Here is a 14,558-nt window from a genome sequence, read left to right on the forward strand (position 1 = left end):
TGTGAGTCCTCCAGTACCTGGAAAAGAGCTGCACCTGTTTGATTGGCTCGGCAGTTAAAGCGCCGACCAATACCAAAATACCAAAATACGTCGACAATTGGGAACTTGGCTTGGGAAAATAAAAAGAATCTGTATATTGTCGACACTATGCAAAACATGCGCTGAGGCCTGCCCTATGCGGGCCTCTACACAAGACAACATAGTCAACCCCTCCCCCTTCACTAGCCCCACCGAGCGCAGGCCTAGGCCTTGCGACCGAAGGATCGATGACGAGAGGCAGCCACGAACCGCGCCAGGGCCGCCACCTGCTTGCTCTTCACCCGCGCCTCCTCCTGGCCGTTCAGCTCGCGCCGGGCTCGCCCCAGCTCGTGCCATGCCAGGTGCTGCTGCTCGTTGTGGTGCTGCTGCTGCTCCTCCGCCTGGCTCTCCCACTTGCTCAGGAGGTTGGTGGTCTTGTAGTTGTTCATCTCCGTAGCGGCGTTCATCTTCTTCTTCTTGTCTTGGCTGTGTAGCGTGTAGTGGTAGTAGTTTGTCAGGTGTTGTTGTTTGCTGTTTGTTTGTTTGTTTGTTTGAATGTTGTGCTCGATGCTCCTCCTTGTATAAAAACCACTGGGACATACGGCACCGGGTTGATGTGCGTCTCCAGGATTCGCTGGCCCGCTGGCTGCTCCATCGCTCTCCTCCTGGTCCACCCCATTCAAAAAACGCAGCTGCGGTCGGTCGCCGCGTCTCCCGCGCCTCAAGGAAAGGAAATCAAACCTGACCCTGTGGGTACCCGGTTCTCAAGGGTCCGGTAACCGCCATGACCTGCATGTACGCAGTAACTCCAACCCCTCGCGCCTACATTCTACCCAATCAGGTTTTGGTTCATTTAATAGAATATTGATAAAAAAAATCACTTTATGCATGTGTTGGTGGCCAGCCAGCTCTCTGCCTGACGTTTACGCTGTGACAGCGTTGTCGAGTGTTCCTGGTTGTTTGTGGTGGTGGTGGTGGGCTGCTTAGGCCTCACGTTCGGCTGGTCGGCGCAGGCGAGAGGTGGCGGCCCGGAAGCGCACGAGGGCAGCGACCTGTTGGCGCTTTACCCGGGCGCCCTCCTCCCGGCCCAAGCGCTCGCCGTTCCGCTGCTCGTGCCAGGGCCGTTCGTGCTTGCTCGCCTCGGCCTGCCACCAGTCCAGCGCCGCCGTCGCGTTGTGTTGCCCCGTGGTCGTGCCGGTCATGCTGTTGTGCGTTGTTGAGCGTGCAGTCTTGTACGCTGTGTGTTGTGCGTTTGAAAGACGAGCTCAACATGTTGTACAACCGCCTCCCGCGACGGAGTTCAAAGCGAGAATCGCTGCCGTATTCCCGTGGGAGTGCCTGTTTAAAATGTAGGACCCAACCAGGTTGCATCTGGACCTCCGCCGAGAACAGATAATGCAACGAGCTTGGGCACCACCTCCATAAATTATTATTTTTCTACTAAGACCGGTTGTGAGGCGAGGGCCGCCTTGGCCTGGCATTTGTCGATGGCCGTCATCCAGTCCATGATCTGCTCCTCCTCGCTCGTTTGTGTGCCGCCACCGCCACATGTGGGGAACAGGTAGAACACCTTGCCCTCGTTCTGCTTGTCCACCACCACTATGCACGTACGGTCTGTGGCGTGATGAGATGCGTTCGGGCTGTGGTGTGCCGCTTGTCGTGGTGTCTGTGTGCGGTGTGTGCGGTGTGTGCGGTGTGCATGTACCGCCGTAGTGCGAGTCAGTGTAGCGCTTAGTGACAGAGACACGGGCACCGGCTAGTTCGATCCTTCCAAGAGGTGCGTCGTGCTGTGTACTGTGGTTGTGAGTAGAACGATATACTACAATGTAATCTAATTGTAATGTAATGTAATGTAATCTAATATAATTTCATATTATATAAACTACTTGCAACGGACCTCACAAGACTCGTGGTAGGTGAGGACAGTGCCGCGTAGCGTGAACCATCGCCTCTTCCAAGACTTCCACAGGTGCCCTACGCGTGGCCCAGCGAGAACCAGGCCAGGGGTGTCAATAGAAAGGCGCAACATGTTTGAAGGGGGGGGATGAGGCCAGTCGCACCTTCCTTGACGAGGTAGCCGGCCTTGGTGACCCGCTTGGTGTAGCCAAAGGGGCCGGAGCTCTGGGATACCGACGAGGACGAGGACGAGGACGAGCTCGTAGAGGAAGCGGTGGTGGTTGTGGTGGTTGTTGTCGAGGAACTCTCTGTCCTGGCGCTGCACACTGCCTCCACCACGCCGGAGAGCACCACTTCTAGAACGACCTCAAGAATTGCTCCAGCCACCTCCTCCGCCATACCTGTGTGTTGTTCATATTTATCTTTTTATTTATATTTCTCTGGGCGGAAAAAGGAAGAGCAGAACGCCCTTCCTTATTCGCTGAATTGATCAAATAAATGGTTATTCTTGACTATTCTTAAATTTATTATTTATTTGTTAATTTAATTTAATATTGACCACACAAATACAGAGGGGGGTAACTAGTCGGCCTTGTCGAGCACGCAGCGGAGGAGGAAGTCCTCGGGGAAGCGCGGGTCCTTGAGCACGCCGTGCTTGGGGCTGTCGAGCTGCTTCACCGGCAGATCCAACATCTCCTCGCCCTGGTGGAAATTTGTGTGGAACGCAAACCTGTGTGGCGTGTGCGGTGTGCGGTGTGTGCGGTGTGCGTGGTGAGTGTGTGTGGTGTGTACGTGCGCGCGCGCGTGTGTGTGGTGTGTGAGTGGTTGGTGGACGAGGAGGCGGGGTTCGCTTGAAGAAGGCGCGTGATAAGTACCGGAGGACCATGACGGGCTTGCTGGTGAGGAGGTAGGACTGCTGGTGGTACAGCCGGACCAGGACGTCGCCCGCCACGACGGCGCCCACCTCGAGCACGATCTTGGAGCCGTGCAGGGCCGTGTAGGTCTTGTCCGGCGTGCTCTTGAACGCCGGCTTCGCCGCGTCGGCCGCGTCGATGATCTCCACCACCGGCGTGAACTGCGCAGGTGGATCAATAATGAGAATTGAAGAATAAATAGTAAATAAACAGAAGGATTACAGGATCGTGTAACAATAGTACTAGAGATAATAAACAACAAGAAATTAATTAAATAAAAAATAAATAATACTAAAATATAATGCTACCTGTTTGCCCAGGGTGTCGAGTAGCGGAATGGGGCTCATGATGAGCCTCACGATCCTGGAAAGAGGTGAGCGAACAACACAAAAGCCAAACTTGATGGTAAAGAGGCCGTACTTGAGCTTCTTGGCCGGGAAGGCGTCGATCTCCTTCTTGAGCACCTTGTCGAAATAACCCACATATCTATGCACCACACGCACACGCACACGCACGACACGCACACGCGCAAGAGTATTAGGCTCGTGCGGTTGGAGGGGGGGTTGAGGGGGGAGGGTAGGAACCGCTTCTGGGAGGGGACCGAGACGCCGCCGAGGCCGCCGCCCTTGGTCGAGCGCTTGGAGGCGAAGTAGGTGATACCCTCCTCCACGCTCTGGCAGATGCCCCGGTGCCGCAGCAGCGCCGCCACCACCGTGCCCGTTCGCCCGCGACCCGCCTGTCCACCCCATCACCGTCAGCCGCACGACACACGCGCACCGCACACACCGCACACACGGCGTGAGACACGCGCCTTGCAGTGGATGGCGACGACGTTGGCGGGGTCCTGGTCGAGCCAGGCGGACATGATCTCGACGATGGTGATGAGTATCTCGAGGGTGGGCGAGTGGTGGTCGGGCCACCCGATGTCGACCACCTGGTGGTTGAGCTTGGCCCGGTCGTAGTGCTTGCCCGACACGTTGTAGATGCGGTAGTGGCCCGCGTGGTACTTCTCAAAGAACTCCTTCACCTCATCTACACACACACACACACACACAACACACACACACACACACAACACACACACACAACACACAACACACAACACACAACACACACACAACACATACACAACACGAGGTGAGCGGTGCGGTGCGGTGCGCTGTGGTGCGCTGTGGGTGTGAGGGTACTGATGTCATTGCGGTAGGCGGCTTCGATGCGCTTCTCGGCCGGGTAGCCCAGAGCGATGATGTTGTCCGTGATGTCTACACAACGCCAACGGTTAGGTTAGTCGGGACTGTGCACACACCACACCGCACGACACGCGCACACCGCACGCACACGCACACGCACACGCACGCACACACACGCATAGAGAAAGGGCGGGTACAGGAGAGGTCGAGATCGAAGCCGTCCTGCACGAAGCGGACCTTTTCCTGGGAGACCAGCGTGCGGACGGTGTTGAGAGTAGACGTCTTCATGTCGTTCAAATAGGCAGCGGCGCCCGCCGCGGCGGTCGGCTGCTGTGGCTCGAGCGGCTCCTCAAACGGATCCGATTCCATCATGACCTCTCTGGATGGTCAATCAATCAAAACAATCAAAATTAATAAATTGCACTTCCTGCTCAATTAAATGAATTAAATATGAGTAATCAATCAAACGTTCGTTTTCCAGCTTTGGAGGACGCACGAACAAAGCTTGAAAGATTGTGGGAAGGCCGTACCTTTTGGTTGTGGATGACCGAACGACGAGAACGACAAAATGAAATGACGAAGATGGAAAATAAGAAAACAAGAAAAGAAAATTGGATTCTTTCTATTTATCTTTCTCTTTGATCGATCAGGCAACGGCCACATGGATCGATGATGATGGTCAAGGCCGCGTGGGCGTGGGCGCCGGGGGAGAGAAGGCAAAGGCAACGCTGAGCAGCTGGTCGGCGAGCTGCCGTGCCTCGGCCGACGGATCACCTTGCGCCAGCGTCCGTAGACCGGCTTGCACCTGTGTTGTGTTGGTGTGTGTCATCAGCAGCTGATGATGATCCACGTTTGTCCTTCTGGCGGTGGGCACACACACCACACACCACAATACACACGCACACACACACACACACTCGTTGTACAGCTGGCCGCGGTGGTACCTGGTAGAAAACGGTGGGGACGGTGAGGAAGAGCTCCTCGGCGTCGGGAGAGCTCAGCACGGCGCCCAGTAGCTTCATGCCCGCCATTCGCACCTGTGAACGACATTTATTACTATTTTGTAAATATATACTAGTCGCCGGCGTCTGCATGAATGAAAGATCATTGAGGGGGAGGGGAAAGGGACAACCTCGGGGGCGGGGTCCTGTAACGCGTGGACGGCGGCGGCGAGGAGCTCCTTGCCCTCGCCCCTAAACTCGCCCTTGAGCTGATAGGCGATCGTGAAGAGCAGCTGAAACCACAACACACGAAATCAACGTCATTGGTTTTTGGCGCGTGTATCGCATTCCTTTCCCATTCTTTAACGTGTGTCGTGTCGTGTCGTGTCGTGTCGTGTCGTGTCGTGTCGTGTCGTGTCGTGTCGTGTCGTGTCGTACCTGGAGGTGAGCCGCACGGAGAAAGTGAAGCCCGAACTCGTGTGACGTGGACCCAGTGCCACTGACGGCGAAGTAGGACACCAGCAGCTGCGGGATGAGCCACGCACCGAGCGCCTGCAGCACCGACAGACTGGAGCGCCCAACCACCACACCCGCGAAGAGACCAGTTGAGCCTCCTCCCCCCGATCGGGCGAACGAATGCTGCGCCGCGCGGCTGAGTGGGCTACGTACCCGATGCCCTTGGCCAGGGTGATGAGGACGTTGATGGCGCAGATGCGGAAGCTGGGCGACAGCTGCTCTTCCACAGCGGCGCCCTGCTCCTCACCGACCTCCAGCCGCGCATTCGCGCGCGACGATGATGACGATGACAACGCCTCGAGGCCGCGACTAGCTCTGCCTGTTAACCGCACACACGCCGCACGCAGAGCACCGCACACGCCGCACGCAGGCGAGCTGCATGTCACGCGAAAGCCGAAATGAAGGGTGAACGAAGAGGAGGAAACCAACCGGTGCAGACGAAGTGGAGGAGAAGCGGCAGAAGGTCGGCGCCCTCGCGCAGCGCGGGCTGGCGGGCCGTGAGGGTGACCTGCGAGGTGCGTCGGGCCAGGGCCAGCACGTCCGCGGGGTGGCCAGCGCGGACTTGAGCACCAGCGCCAGAAAGTCGATGCACGCGTGCTGCAGCTTCTGCACCTCGAGCGAGCCTGGGCCGCGACCCGCAACCGCCACCAACGCATCGGTGCGCGTGCGTGCGTGCGTGTGTGTGTGCGTGTGTGTGTTTGTGTGTGTGCGGTGGTGCGTGTGGAGTGAAAGAAAGAAAAATGATGGGCGAGCGCGTACCGGTGGAAGAGGAGGGGATGGGCAGCTTGAGGAGGGAGAGGATGGCGGGCACGAGGTCGATGACGAACGGATGCGCCGCCTTGCCGTGCACCAGCAACGCGTTGCAGATCGCATAAATGTCGACCTTACATTAACATTGAGCGTTAGCACACGACACACGACACGACACACACGACACACGACACGACACACACGACACACACGCGCTACGGCTGAATGGTACCTTGATGTGGACGAGGGCGGCCTCGTCGATGTGGCGGAGGAGCGATTGTGAGATGGCGGGAAGAGTGAGCTTCGGGGGCAGGAAGGCCACCACCTCGGCCGCCAGCTTGCGCACGTCCTCGAACTCGTAGAGTTGAGTCATCCGCACCAGCAGCTGCTCGCGCAGTCGGACCAGCAGCTGCTCCTTCTCCTCCACTTCTATTTCTCTGATTTTCTTTCATCTTTCTTCTTCTTCTTCTTCTTCCACGCGCTGTTGGTGTTGCTCGACGATCGCCTTCTCCTGCTCTTCGTCGATCTCTTCGATCAGCGGCCGTGTGCGCACCTGCGTCGACATTAACAAAGTGAGACGGCGCGATTCGTGCACGAATTGTGTACGGTCTAAGGGGTTTGGTACGGTCGCGTCGTCGGTGCGTAGGGGCTGTTCTTCTTCGATTTGGTCCGTGGCGGGGCCGTCGGCCAGACCGAAGGCGCGGAAGGGGACCACCTTGAGCGCGAGCAGGGGCGCCAGCCGCGCGAACAGCAGGTCCCTCACCCGCTTCGCGCTGTCGTCGGCCGACGAGCTCAACAACTCCTCCGTCAAGCTGACCAAACATTACACACAGTTAAAACGTAACACGACGGCACGACACGCCACCGCACACGGCCAACGACACGACACGCGAGGCAGCGCGCAGTTGTACCTCTCTTGGGTTTCCATGCGTTGAAGGACGAGCGGCAGGAAGTCGAGGAGGTGCTGACCCAGCTGTGTGCCGACCTTGCTGAGGAACTTGACGATGACGGGCTCCTCGGGCCGCGCGAACAGGTGGCTCAGCAGCACCGATATGAGCGACGGCCACACGTGTGCGGGCAACTGCGACGGGCGAGCGACACCTTAAACGTAAACCGAAATGTGTGCGTGTGCGTGTGCGTGCGTGTGCGTGTGCGTGCGTGTGCGTGCACAAACCTTTTCTGCCCACTTGGGCACGAGCCGGAGGACACGCTCGGCAAGCTCGTCGCGCTGCTTCTCGCGGCGTTGCAGTGTGTCGGCGGGCAGCGCCTTGGGCGTGCCGATGACTCCCGGCGTAAGCTTGGTGGCCGACGACTCCCTCTTTTCGTCGGAGGTGTGCCGCTCGCTGCATAACACGAGGGCGTCGGCACACGACGCACACGACACGACACGACACACACACACACGACACGACACACACGACACACACCGCACCACAGGTGATCGAGCAGAATGCTGACGGTGCCGGTGACGTCGGGATGGCCTTGCATGAGGGCCAGCAGGGCCTGATCCGCTGCCGACCGCACCCGCGCGTCTTTGTCGTACACCAACCGCACCAGCGCCGGCACGATGTCCCTCGGCTCTGCGCGGCGGGACGTCAGCACGCGCGTGTGTCGTGTCATGTGTCTTGCGGCGTGTGCGGTTGCGTGTGCGGTTGTGCGTACCGAGGTTCGCAAAGAGCGCGGAGGCCTCGAGTCGCAGGGTGAGCTCGGTGTCGTAGAGTCGCTTCAGCAGGTGGTCGGCCAGTCGCTTGCTGAGCTCAGTGCTGCGCCGACCGCCGCCCTGCGCGAGCTTGGCGTCGATCTTGAACACCTCCACTAGGATCGCGAGCGCGTGGCCCCGCTGAGTCTTGTCCGTCGAGTCCAGCCGGCGAAAGATGTCCTCCAGAATGCCCTCGGGGTGGCTGCTCCCAACCGTCACACCATCGAGTTTGAATGCGTGCGTGTGCGGTCGAGCGTGTGCGGCGTGTGCGGTGGTGCGAGTGTGCGTACGAAGCGGCGTATTCAGCGATGAACCCGATGATGGCGGCAGACACGCCGTCCTTGCCCTCCAGCAGAAGCAGCAGGCTCGAAGCGATCCCGCCCAGTTTCTCGCTGCCCATCTCCAGCACCAGCACCGACCTACGACGCCCGATTGCTTAGTCTCAGCTTTTAGAAGAAGAACGAAGAAGAAGAAGAATGAAGAATGAAGAATGAAGAAGAACCTGAGGATGTGGACGGCGAGTATTTGGTTGGCCTCGTCCGGCGCGCGCAGTTGCTTGGGCAGCTCACCGTAGACAAAGTCGGCCAGGTGGGCGTTGGCCATGGCCGCCTTGATCTCGGCCTTGGACATGCGGCCAAGGAGCAGCGAGAGACAGACCAGCGTCTTGAGGTTCCCTTCCCGGTCGTACTTGGCGCCCAGCACGAACGGATCCTGCAGTGACGATGACGACGATGGCGATGAGCTAACGGTGGTGTGTGTCATGTGCGTGAGTGCGTGCGTGTGTGTGTGCGTAGTGCGTGAGTGCGTGCGTGTGTAGTGTGTGTCGTGTGTCATGTGTCATGTGTCGTGCCTGCAGCGCGGCAAAGAGTCGCTCCAACTCGGCGACGAGGCGCTTCTCTCGGGCGAACGGGTTGTCCTCGCGCAGGTACGACGGGTAGATGTTCCACGAGACGGCAAACACTTTCTGCGCCGTGGAGTCGTCCTCTGCACAACACGAGTGAGACGAACACTGTTCGGTCACGTATGCGGTCGTGTGGCGTGTGCGGTCGTGGCGTGTGTACGTTTGTGCAAGGTGGCCGTGTCGCGGTACTGTTGGAGCAGGTTGGTCGAGTTCTGCAGCGCATCGAGTCCCGACACAAAGAGCGGCCGATGCAGCTTGTACCACTAGTGGGACCGGGTCACAACCACCCATCGCACACATCACAACCTACGGTTAATGTCATGAAAATATATACCTGTATATATAATAAATACAGACGATAACGGCGTGTGCATACCTCCTTCAGCTCGACGAGAAGATCGGCCACGAGGTCGAGTTCGCTCCAGAGCTGCGCCACGGGACCCCGAGCTTCTTTCTTCTCCTCCTCGACTTCCATGAATTCCTCTTCTTCATCTTCTTCCTCTTCGCCGCCGAGATCCTGAATCAGCACGCCCCCCTTGGCGGGTTGCGGCGCCTTCGCGGGTGCTCGCTGATGGGCGGTGGTGGCGACGATCTCCCTGACTACTGGTGACGATGACGATGCCGACGACGATGGTGTTGAGGAGGAACGGTCAGCACGCGATTGCTTCTGCTGTTGGTGGTATTCCCGCTGAATCGCGGCGAAGGCCTGCTGGGCCATGAGGTGGATGATGGTCAGGCACAGGTCCGCCGCGCCGACGGTCAATCGCGTCGGCTGCCGCGCTTGGCCCTGCTTCACGCTGAAGATCAAGAGCGGGGAACCACACACACACACACACACCACACACACACCACACACACCAGGGGTGAGCCAAGCGGTGCCCAGGCCCTAGGGCTTCTCTACACTACGACGCGGTGTACCTGTCCTCCTTGACCACGCGAAACAGGCTGGGCAGGAACTGTTGCAGCAATCGAGGCCACTCAATGCGCCTCTCGTCCTCCACCTTGCCCTTCTTGTTGGCGCTCAGTCGATCGCCGATGTTGAGCAGCCCTGCGTGATGAGGACGGTGGTGTGTGACCGATCAGCAAAGTGATAGTAGCAGACGGACAACACTACTGAGGAATGGTCTACGGGGTACCTTGTGGGATGAGCGACGGCTTGGTTGGCGCTGTTTGTGTGGCTTCCGGGCTGGCGTGGCCCTCGTTGGCTAGATCTGCTTGCCACAGGAGTGGTGAGTGCCCACGACACACAACAACAGCAACGTGCACCACGCGCACAACGGGAAGACAACAGGGAGAGAAGAACAGTCTCAGGTACCATTTGTGACCTGTTCTGTGATCCACTTGAGCGCCGCTACGCTGTACATCTTGTGGTGCTTGTTGGCCCCAACCAACGTCTCTGCCAGCACAGCGCAGCAATGCGTAGTGTGATACCTGGGTGGAGAGGACGGTGAGTAGCGGCTTGGCCTTTGCACGAAACGATTAGAGTGGAGAGGAGAAAGAAGTAGAACAAGTAGAGACTAGTGTACGTGAGGAGCCAGCGGAAGATCCTCCACACTCGGCATCGGCTGCTTTCGCTCAGGTTCGCCACCTGAGCAGCACACGAATGTACTTCAACACAGAGCATGCCCACGGTTGGTGCAATGAGTGGGGCGGGGTCCTACCTGCTCAAGCAGCGCGGAGCTGACGGAGCGCATGGCCGCAGCACCGTCGCCAGTGTGGAGTGTAGCGGTCAGGCTGTCGAGTGCTCGGCTCACGGAAGCGGCGGCAGCATGTGTGGAGGGGCTCCAAAACCGTAGCGACTTTGGATCTGCCTTGATGAGGATGAGTAGCGCCTTGCCCAGCGGCAACGTTGAAGATGAAGCAGAAGAAATCGTTGTGATTTGGCGCAGCGTGAATTCATCGCTGCTGCCCGACGCAGACGAGGAGCCCACTCGCTGTGACACTTCCCTGAAGCTTGCACCAACAGCGCGCTCCATCTTCTGCCTTTGTTTTTTATCTCTTTTTTGTCTTTTGTTTTTTGTTTTGGTTTTTCTCTCAGTTTCTTTTTCTTCCAGGCCACAGTTCTAGAGGAAGAGGGTGGTATCAGAGGGCTGGCCCAGTACGTGGCGGTAGTGGGTGGTCATCTGGGAGAACGCCGAGTAGAGGTTGCCCACGAACAGCTCCGCATGAGCGCACACCACCATATCCACCACCGCAAAGTGGTTGTTGTCGAACTTGGCCGGAAACAGCCCTCGCGTTTCCGGATCGTTCAACTTGGACACCTGGACGGGGTGGTGCACATGTACGACATGAGAAGAACGAAAACGAAGAACGAAGAACGAAGAACGAAGAAGGGGCGCGGCGATGATCATGTACCCATGGCAGGTCGTTGAGCAGAACGTCATCGCCATCCTGAGCGGTGAGATCGGTGGCGACGAAGATGCGGGTGTAGTTGCCCATCTCGCGGATGGCGGTGAGCCGGTGGATGATGTCTGTCATCGGTGTGTAGCAGCGATCGAACACCAACGCTCTGTCCGTGATCTTGACCCTTTCGTCTGCTACGTCGCCTTCATGGTCCTTGACGGCGCGACAGTACTTCTCGTAGTCCGCTCCCCTCCGCAGGTGAACCGCGGCGTAGGGCGCCGTGCCGTCTTCGCTGAGCGCGTCGATGTACTCTCGGGCCTTGGCCACCAACGGCGTCGGGAAGCGGAGCGCGGCATGGAGGATGGCGTGGAGGAACGTGGGCGGTACGTTGTAGAAGCCGCGCAGCGAGTTGAAGATGATCAGCTCCCGCTGGCCGTACTTGCCCTGCCCGACTTCTGCACGATCCTCTCCTCGTCGGACGTCCACCCAGTCGCGCCCGCGCTGTGGCTGTCGCTAGTCCACTCGATCTCGTCGACCCGGGCGACCGAGAGGCCCTGCGACTTGAAGTAGTAGTTTCGATGGTCTCCGCCGCCCGTGACCTCTTGCTGTTGCGCGTCGGCTGCCGACTTGAGCTTGATCATGTCTGTGTGCAGGTTACCGCGATCGGCGAGGTTGCCGCTCAGTTGCACCTCCTTGACCTTGACCACCTTCTGCTTGCGAGTCAACGTCTCAACCTTGGCGACGGCAGCAGCAGCATTCTCGGCGTCGATCTTCTGCTGGGCGGCCGCAGCTCCGATGGCGAAGTCGGATGGACGGTAGACGATGGACATCTTCTGCGACTCCGCTTGAGCCTGGACCAGGTCGATCAGTTTGCCCTTGAGGTCGGGGGTCAGTTGCTTTGCCTGACCTTCCACGCCGCTCGCGAAAGAGTTCAGGAATGCCGCCCTGTGCACCGTGAGGACCACATCATTAACACTGACGGAAGGTAATAAATCAACGATCCCGTACCACGAGGCTGTGGGCGCGTAGTCCTGCAGCGCAGTGGTGTTGAGATAGACCATTGCCGGCCTGCACGGGGGCTGGTGCGTGAGAGTCTGCAGACAACAGCGGCAGTGCAGCGCTTGGAGCTGAACGTCGACGTACGTGGTGGGGTGGTAGTAGTTATCGCTCGAGCCATCCCCGAACAGGGGCAGCACCAGCGTCCTGACCCGGTAGAACAGCCCTCAAGGTGAGTCCAAGGAAAGCTGTGTGCGAGGCGGCGCAGAGGCTAGAGTGTACCTATCGAGAAGCTTGGCCCAGGCGAGGGCCTCCATGAGCGCGAGCATCTGGTGGCTGATGCCTCCGTGCTCGTTGTACTTACCCGGTGGCGGCTGGTACACCAAGTACCGGCCCGCAGCCTCTGCACAAGGCCCATGTCAGTCGCTGGGTGTGTGCGGTGCATCCCCGTAGCTACGAGCGTAGAAGTTGCGACCTGTGGGGCGTACCATTCTTCCAGGACGCGGTCTCAAGGAGCACTTGGAGGTGATGCTTCATTCCGTGCCTTCCGCTCTTTCGCCACAGGTGGTCGTCGAGCTCCTCGGCCGCCGCGGAAGAATGGTGCGGGTGAAGTCCGTTGTAGAGGTGCAGCGAGTGGAGATCGTGCGCGGCCTCCTTCCAGTTCTTCCACACGTAGCGGCGCCTCTCCATTTCCTCCCACTGTTCGTCGTCGCCGTCGAAGCCCTTGAGTATCTTACGCACTGCGGGCAGGATGCGCGTCTGCAGCAGAATCCTCCGCTTGTCTATTCGCCCGAGACTGTGAGCACCGAGCGTGCCCTCTTCGTCGTTTCCGCTTTCGTCATCTCCTGTGTCGTCGTGTTCGGCCGCAGTTGAATCGAGGCCGCCCTTAAGGAGTCGTAAGCGCGCGTTCTCGTCTTCGAGGCGCTGTATCTCACGCTCCTTGTCCTTGAGTTTCCGTTCTACCTCGGCCTCCACGCTCTCCACAGCCCAGCGGGCACCAGGCGCCACGTACACCCCGGCTTCTTCGTCGTACCACTTCAGGTGCGACGATGGTACCAGACCCTCCCGCCCCTCGCCTGTGCAGCGGTCAGTGTAAGCCCGGGTTAGTCCGAGGGATTGAAGCGCCAAGAGTGTCTACTCGTGCACGTACCATTCTTGACCCGCCACCATACGTTGCTCGGCACTGCGTGTACGACGATTACTTCTTCGCCTTCGTAGAGTGGGAGCTCGTCCTCATCGTCTGTCGCGCTGAAGTCTTTCGTCGCAATGGCGACCACTCCGAACTTGGCCAGCGAGTCGTCTCCGCTTGCCTTCTCCGCTTCGGTGAGCCCTGCCCTCTTGCGGCCGATGTCTCCAAGTAAGTCAGGCGGCCGATAGGCGTCACCGTCCTTGAAGAAGTCCCCGTTGGTGATCTCCTCAATGATGGCCCGTAGAGCTCTACACAACACATACACACAGCCGATGAGATGGCCACGCGTCAAGCGCTGACTGAAGAAGCAAGAGCACACCTCTGTCGCTGGCCACCATCGCTCTCGGTACCAGCGTCGCCATTCGAGGCCTCTTCTTTGGCGCTGATGGCGAGAAGTGCCTCCACGACCTTGTCCTGGAGGTGCTGGAGGGCGCGGTCGTTGTGGCGCTGTACCGCCGCTACCACGTCGCCGATCCACTGGTTCATCTGCTCAAGCTGCATCTCGCCCAGTCGCACCTTGCGCGAAGCGAGCCGCTCGTTGGCGCTCATCTTCGCTTCGAATCGCTTCTCCTGTGCATCTACCCTCAGGTACTTGCCCTCCAGCAGCAGTAGCTCGTTGGCCAGCTCCTCCTTCGTTCTGGCGCACAGAAGAAGAACCGTAAGTGGTTGATGAAGTTCAACACGGAAAGGGATGCGCGCGGCGTGTACCACCACACGGTAAGGCGCTGCAGAGTCGTGGCGGTGCATAGGATGGATAGCGCAACGCGTCGAGTTCAAATTGTAAGAGGTATGTAGCGCTGCTCGGCGGCGTGAGTGGCACGTACTGGTTAAGCAGCTTGGCAAGAGCGGCATCGCGGCCAAGGTAGTCTTCCCTCTCGTTCGCCCTCAGCTCTTCCTGTTTGCGAAGCGCCAGCTCGTGACCTTCGACCTTCTTCTTAAGTACCTTGAGAAAGCGATGGTCCTCTTTGAGGATCTCCTCTTGTTCCTCGAGGCTCAGGCTCCTGGCTGCGGTGTAGGGGGCTGCGGTGGTGGGAGCGATCCGACGAATCTGCTGATGCTCGTGTGTTGCATCCACCAAGCTCGACGATTCATAGCGATAATGGAAAAGATGGAAGTAGAAGTAGAACCACCCGCACAACACTGCCAGCATGGCAAGGCACACCCATCGCTTCCATCTGTGGGGCTGCATTTGATTTGCGCAGGCA

At 58.7% G+C, this 14,558-nt stretch overlaps 5 protein-coding genes and 2 pseudogenes across 5 annotated transcripts; all 7 read right to left on the bottom strand.

Moving 5' to 3' along the window:
- Nucleotides 1-242: 242 nt before the first annotated feature.
- On the bottom strand, nucleotides 243-485 carry ACA1_223190 (uncharacterized protein; the record flags this gene model as incomplete). Its single annotated transcript, XM_004337988.1, has 1 exon — nucleotides 243-485. One exon carries the CDS (start codon nucleotides 483-485, stop codon nucleotides 243-245), a length of 243 nt encoding a protein of 80 aa, XP_004338036.1.
- Nucleotides 486-1,001: 516 nt separating this feature from the next.
- ACA1_223200 (uncharacterized protein) lies at nucleotides 1,002-1,220 on the bottom strand (the record flags this gene model as incomplete). The annotated part of the gene is made up of 1 exon (XM_004337989.1): nucleotides 1,002-1,220. The coding sequence occupies one exon, from the start codon at nucleotides 1,218-1,220 to the stop codon at nucleotides 1,002-1,004; it is 219 nt and encodes a 72-aa protein (XP_004338037.1).
- Nucleotides 1,221-1,447: 227 nt separating this feature from the next.
- ACA1_223210 lies at nucleotides 1,448-2,313 on the bottom strand (annotated as a pseudogene).
- Nucleotides 2,314-2,496: 183 nt separating this feature from the next.
- ACA1_223220 (Protein-tyrosine-phosphatase) lies at nucleotides 2,497-4,387 on the bottom strand (the record flags this gene model as incomplete). Its single annotated transcript, XM_004337990.1, has 8 exons — nucleotides 2,497-2,644; nucleotides 2,790-2,989; nucleotides 3,137-3,191; nucleotides 3,249-3,314; nucleotides 3,413-3,564; nucleotides 3,634-3,860; nucleotides 4,016-4,090; nucleotides 4,216-4,387. 8 exons carry the CDS (start codon nucleotides 4,385-4,387, stop codon nucleotides 2,497-2,499), a joined length of 1,095 nt encoding a protein of 364 aa, XP_004338038.1.
- Nucleotides 4,388-4,697: 310 nt separating this feature from the next.
- ACA1_223230 (uncharacterized protein) lies at nucleotides 4,698-6,598 on the bottom strand (the record flags this gene model as incomplete). The annotated part of the gene is made up of 9 exons (XM_004337991.1): nucleotides 4,698-4,823; nucleotides 4,963-5,055; nucleotides 5,148-5,252; nucleotides 5,398-5,527; nucleotides 5,629-5,794; nucleotides 5,905-5,983; nucleotides 6,046-6,098; nucleotides 6,235-6,358; nucleotides 6,458-6,598. 9 exons carry the CDS (start codon nucleotides 6,596-6,598, stop codon nucleotides 4,698-4,700), a joined length of 1,017 nt encoding a protein of 338 aa, XP_004338039.1.
- A 75-nt stretch (nucleotides 6,599-6,673) lies between these two features.
- On the bottom strand, nucleotides 6,674-10,801 carry ACA1_223240 (HEAT repeat domain containing protein; the record flags this gene model as incomplete). The annotated part of the gene is made up of 16 exons (XM_004337992.1): nucleotides 6,674-6,778; nucleotides 6,851-7,037; nucleotides 7,137-7,306; nucleotides 7,400-7,568; nucleotides 7,658-7,805; nucleotides 7,888-8,126; nucleotides 8,215-8,343; nucleotides 8,427-8,635; nucleotides 8,811-8,908; nucleotides 8,986-9,088; nucleotides 9,202-9,622; nucleotides 9,744-9,873; nucleotides 9,962-10,036; nucleotides 10,141-10,256; nucleotides 10,352-10,413; nucleotides 10,487-10,801. The coding sequence occupies 16 exons, from the start codon at nucleotides 10,799-10,801 to the stop codon at nucleotides 6,674-6,676; spliced, it is 2,676 nt and encodes an 891-aa protein (XP_004338040.1).
- Nucleotides 10,802-10,888: 87 nt separating this feature from the next.
- On the bottom strand, nucleotides 10,889-14,542 carry ACA1_223250 (annotated as a pseudogene).
- Nucleotides 14,543-14,558: the final 16 nt, after the last annotated feature.

Source organism: Acanthamoeba castellanii (genome assembly GCF_000313135.1).
Source record: "Acanthamoeba castellanii str. Neff unplaced genomic scaffold scf7180000084760, whole genome shotgun sequence".
Lineage (NCBI taxonomy): Eukaryota > Discosea > Longamoebia > Acanthamoebidae > Acanthamoeba > Acanthamoeba castellanii.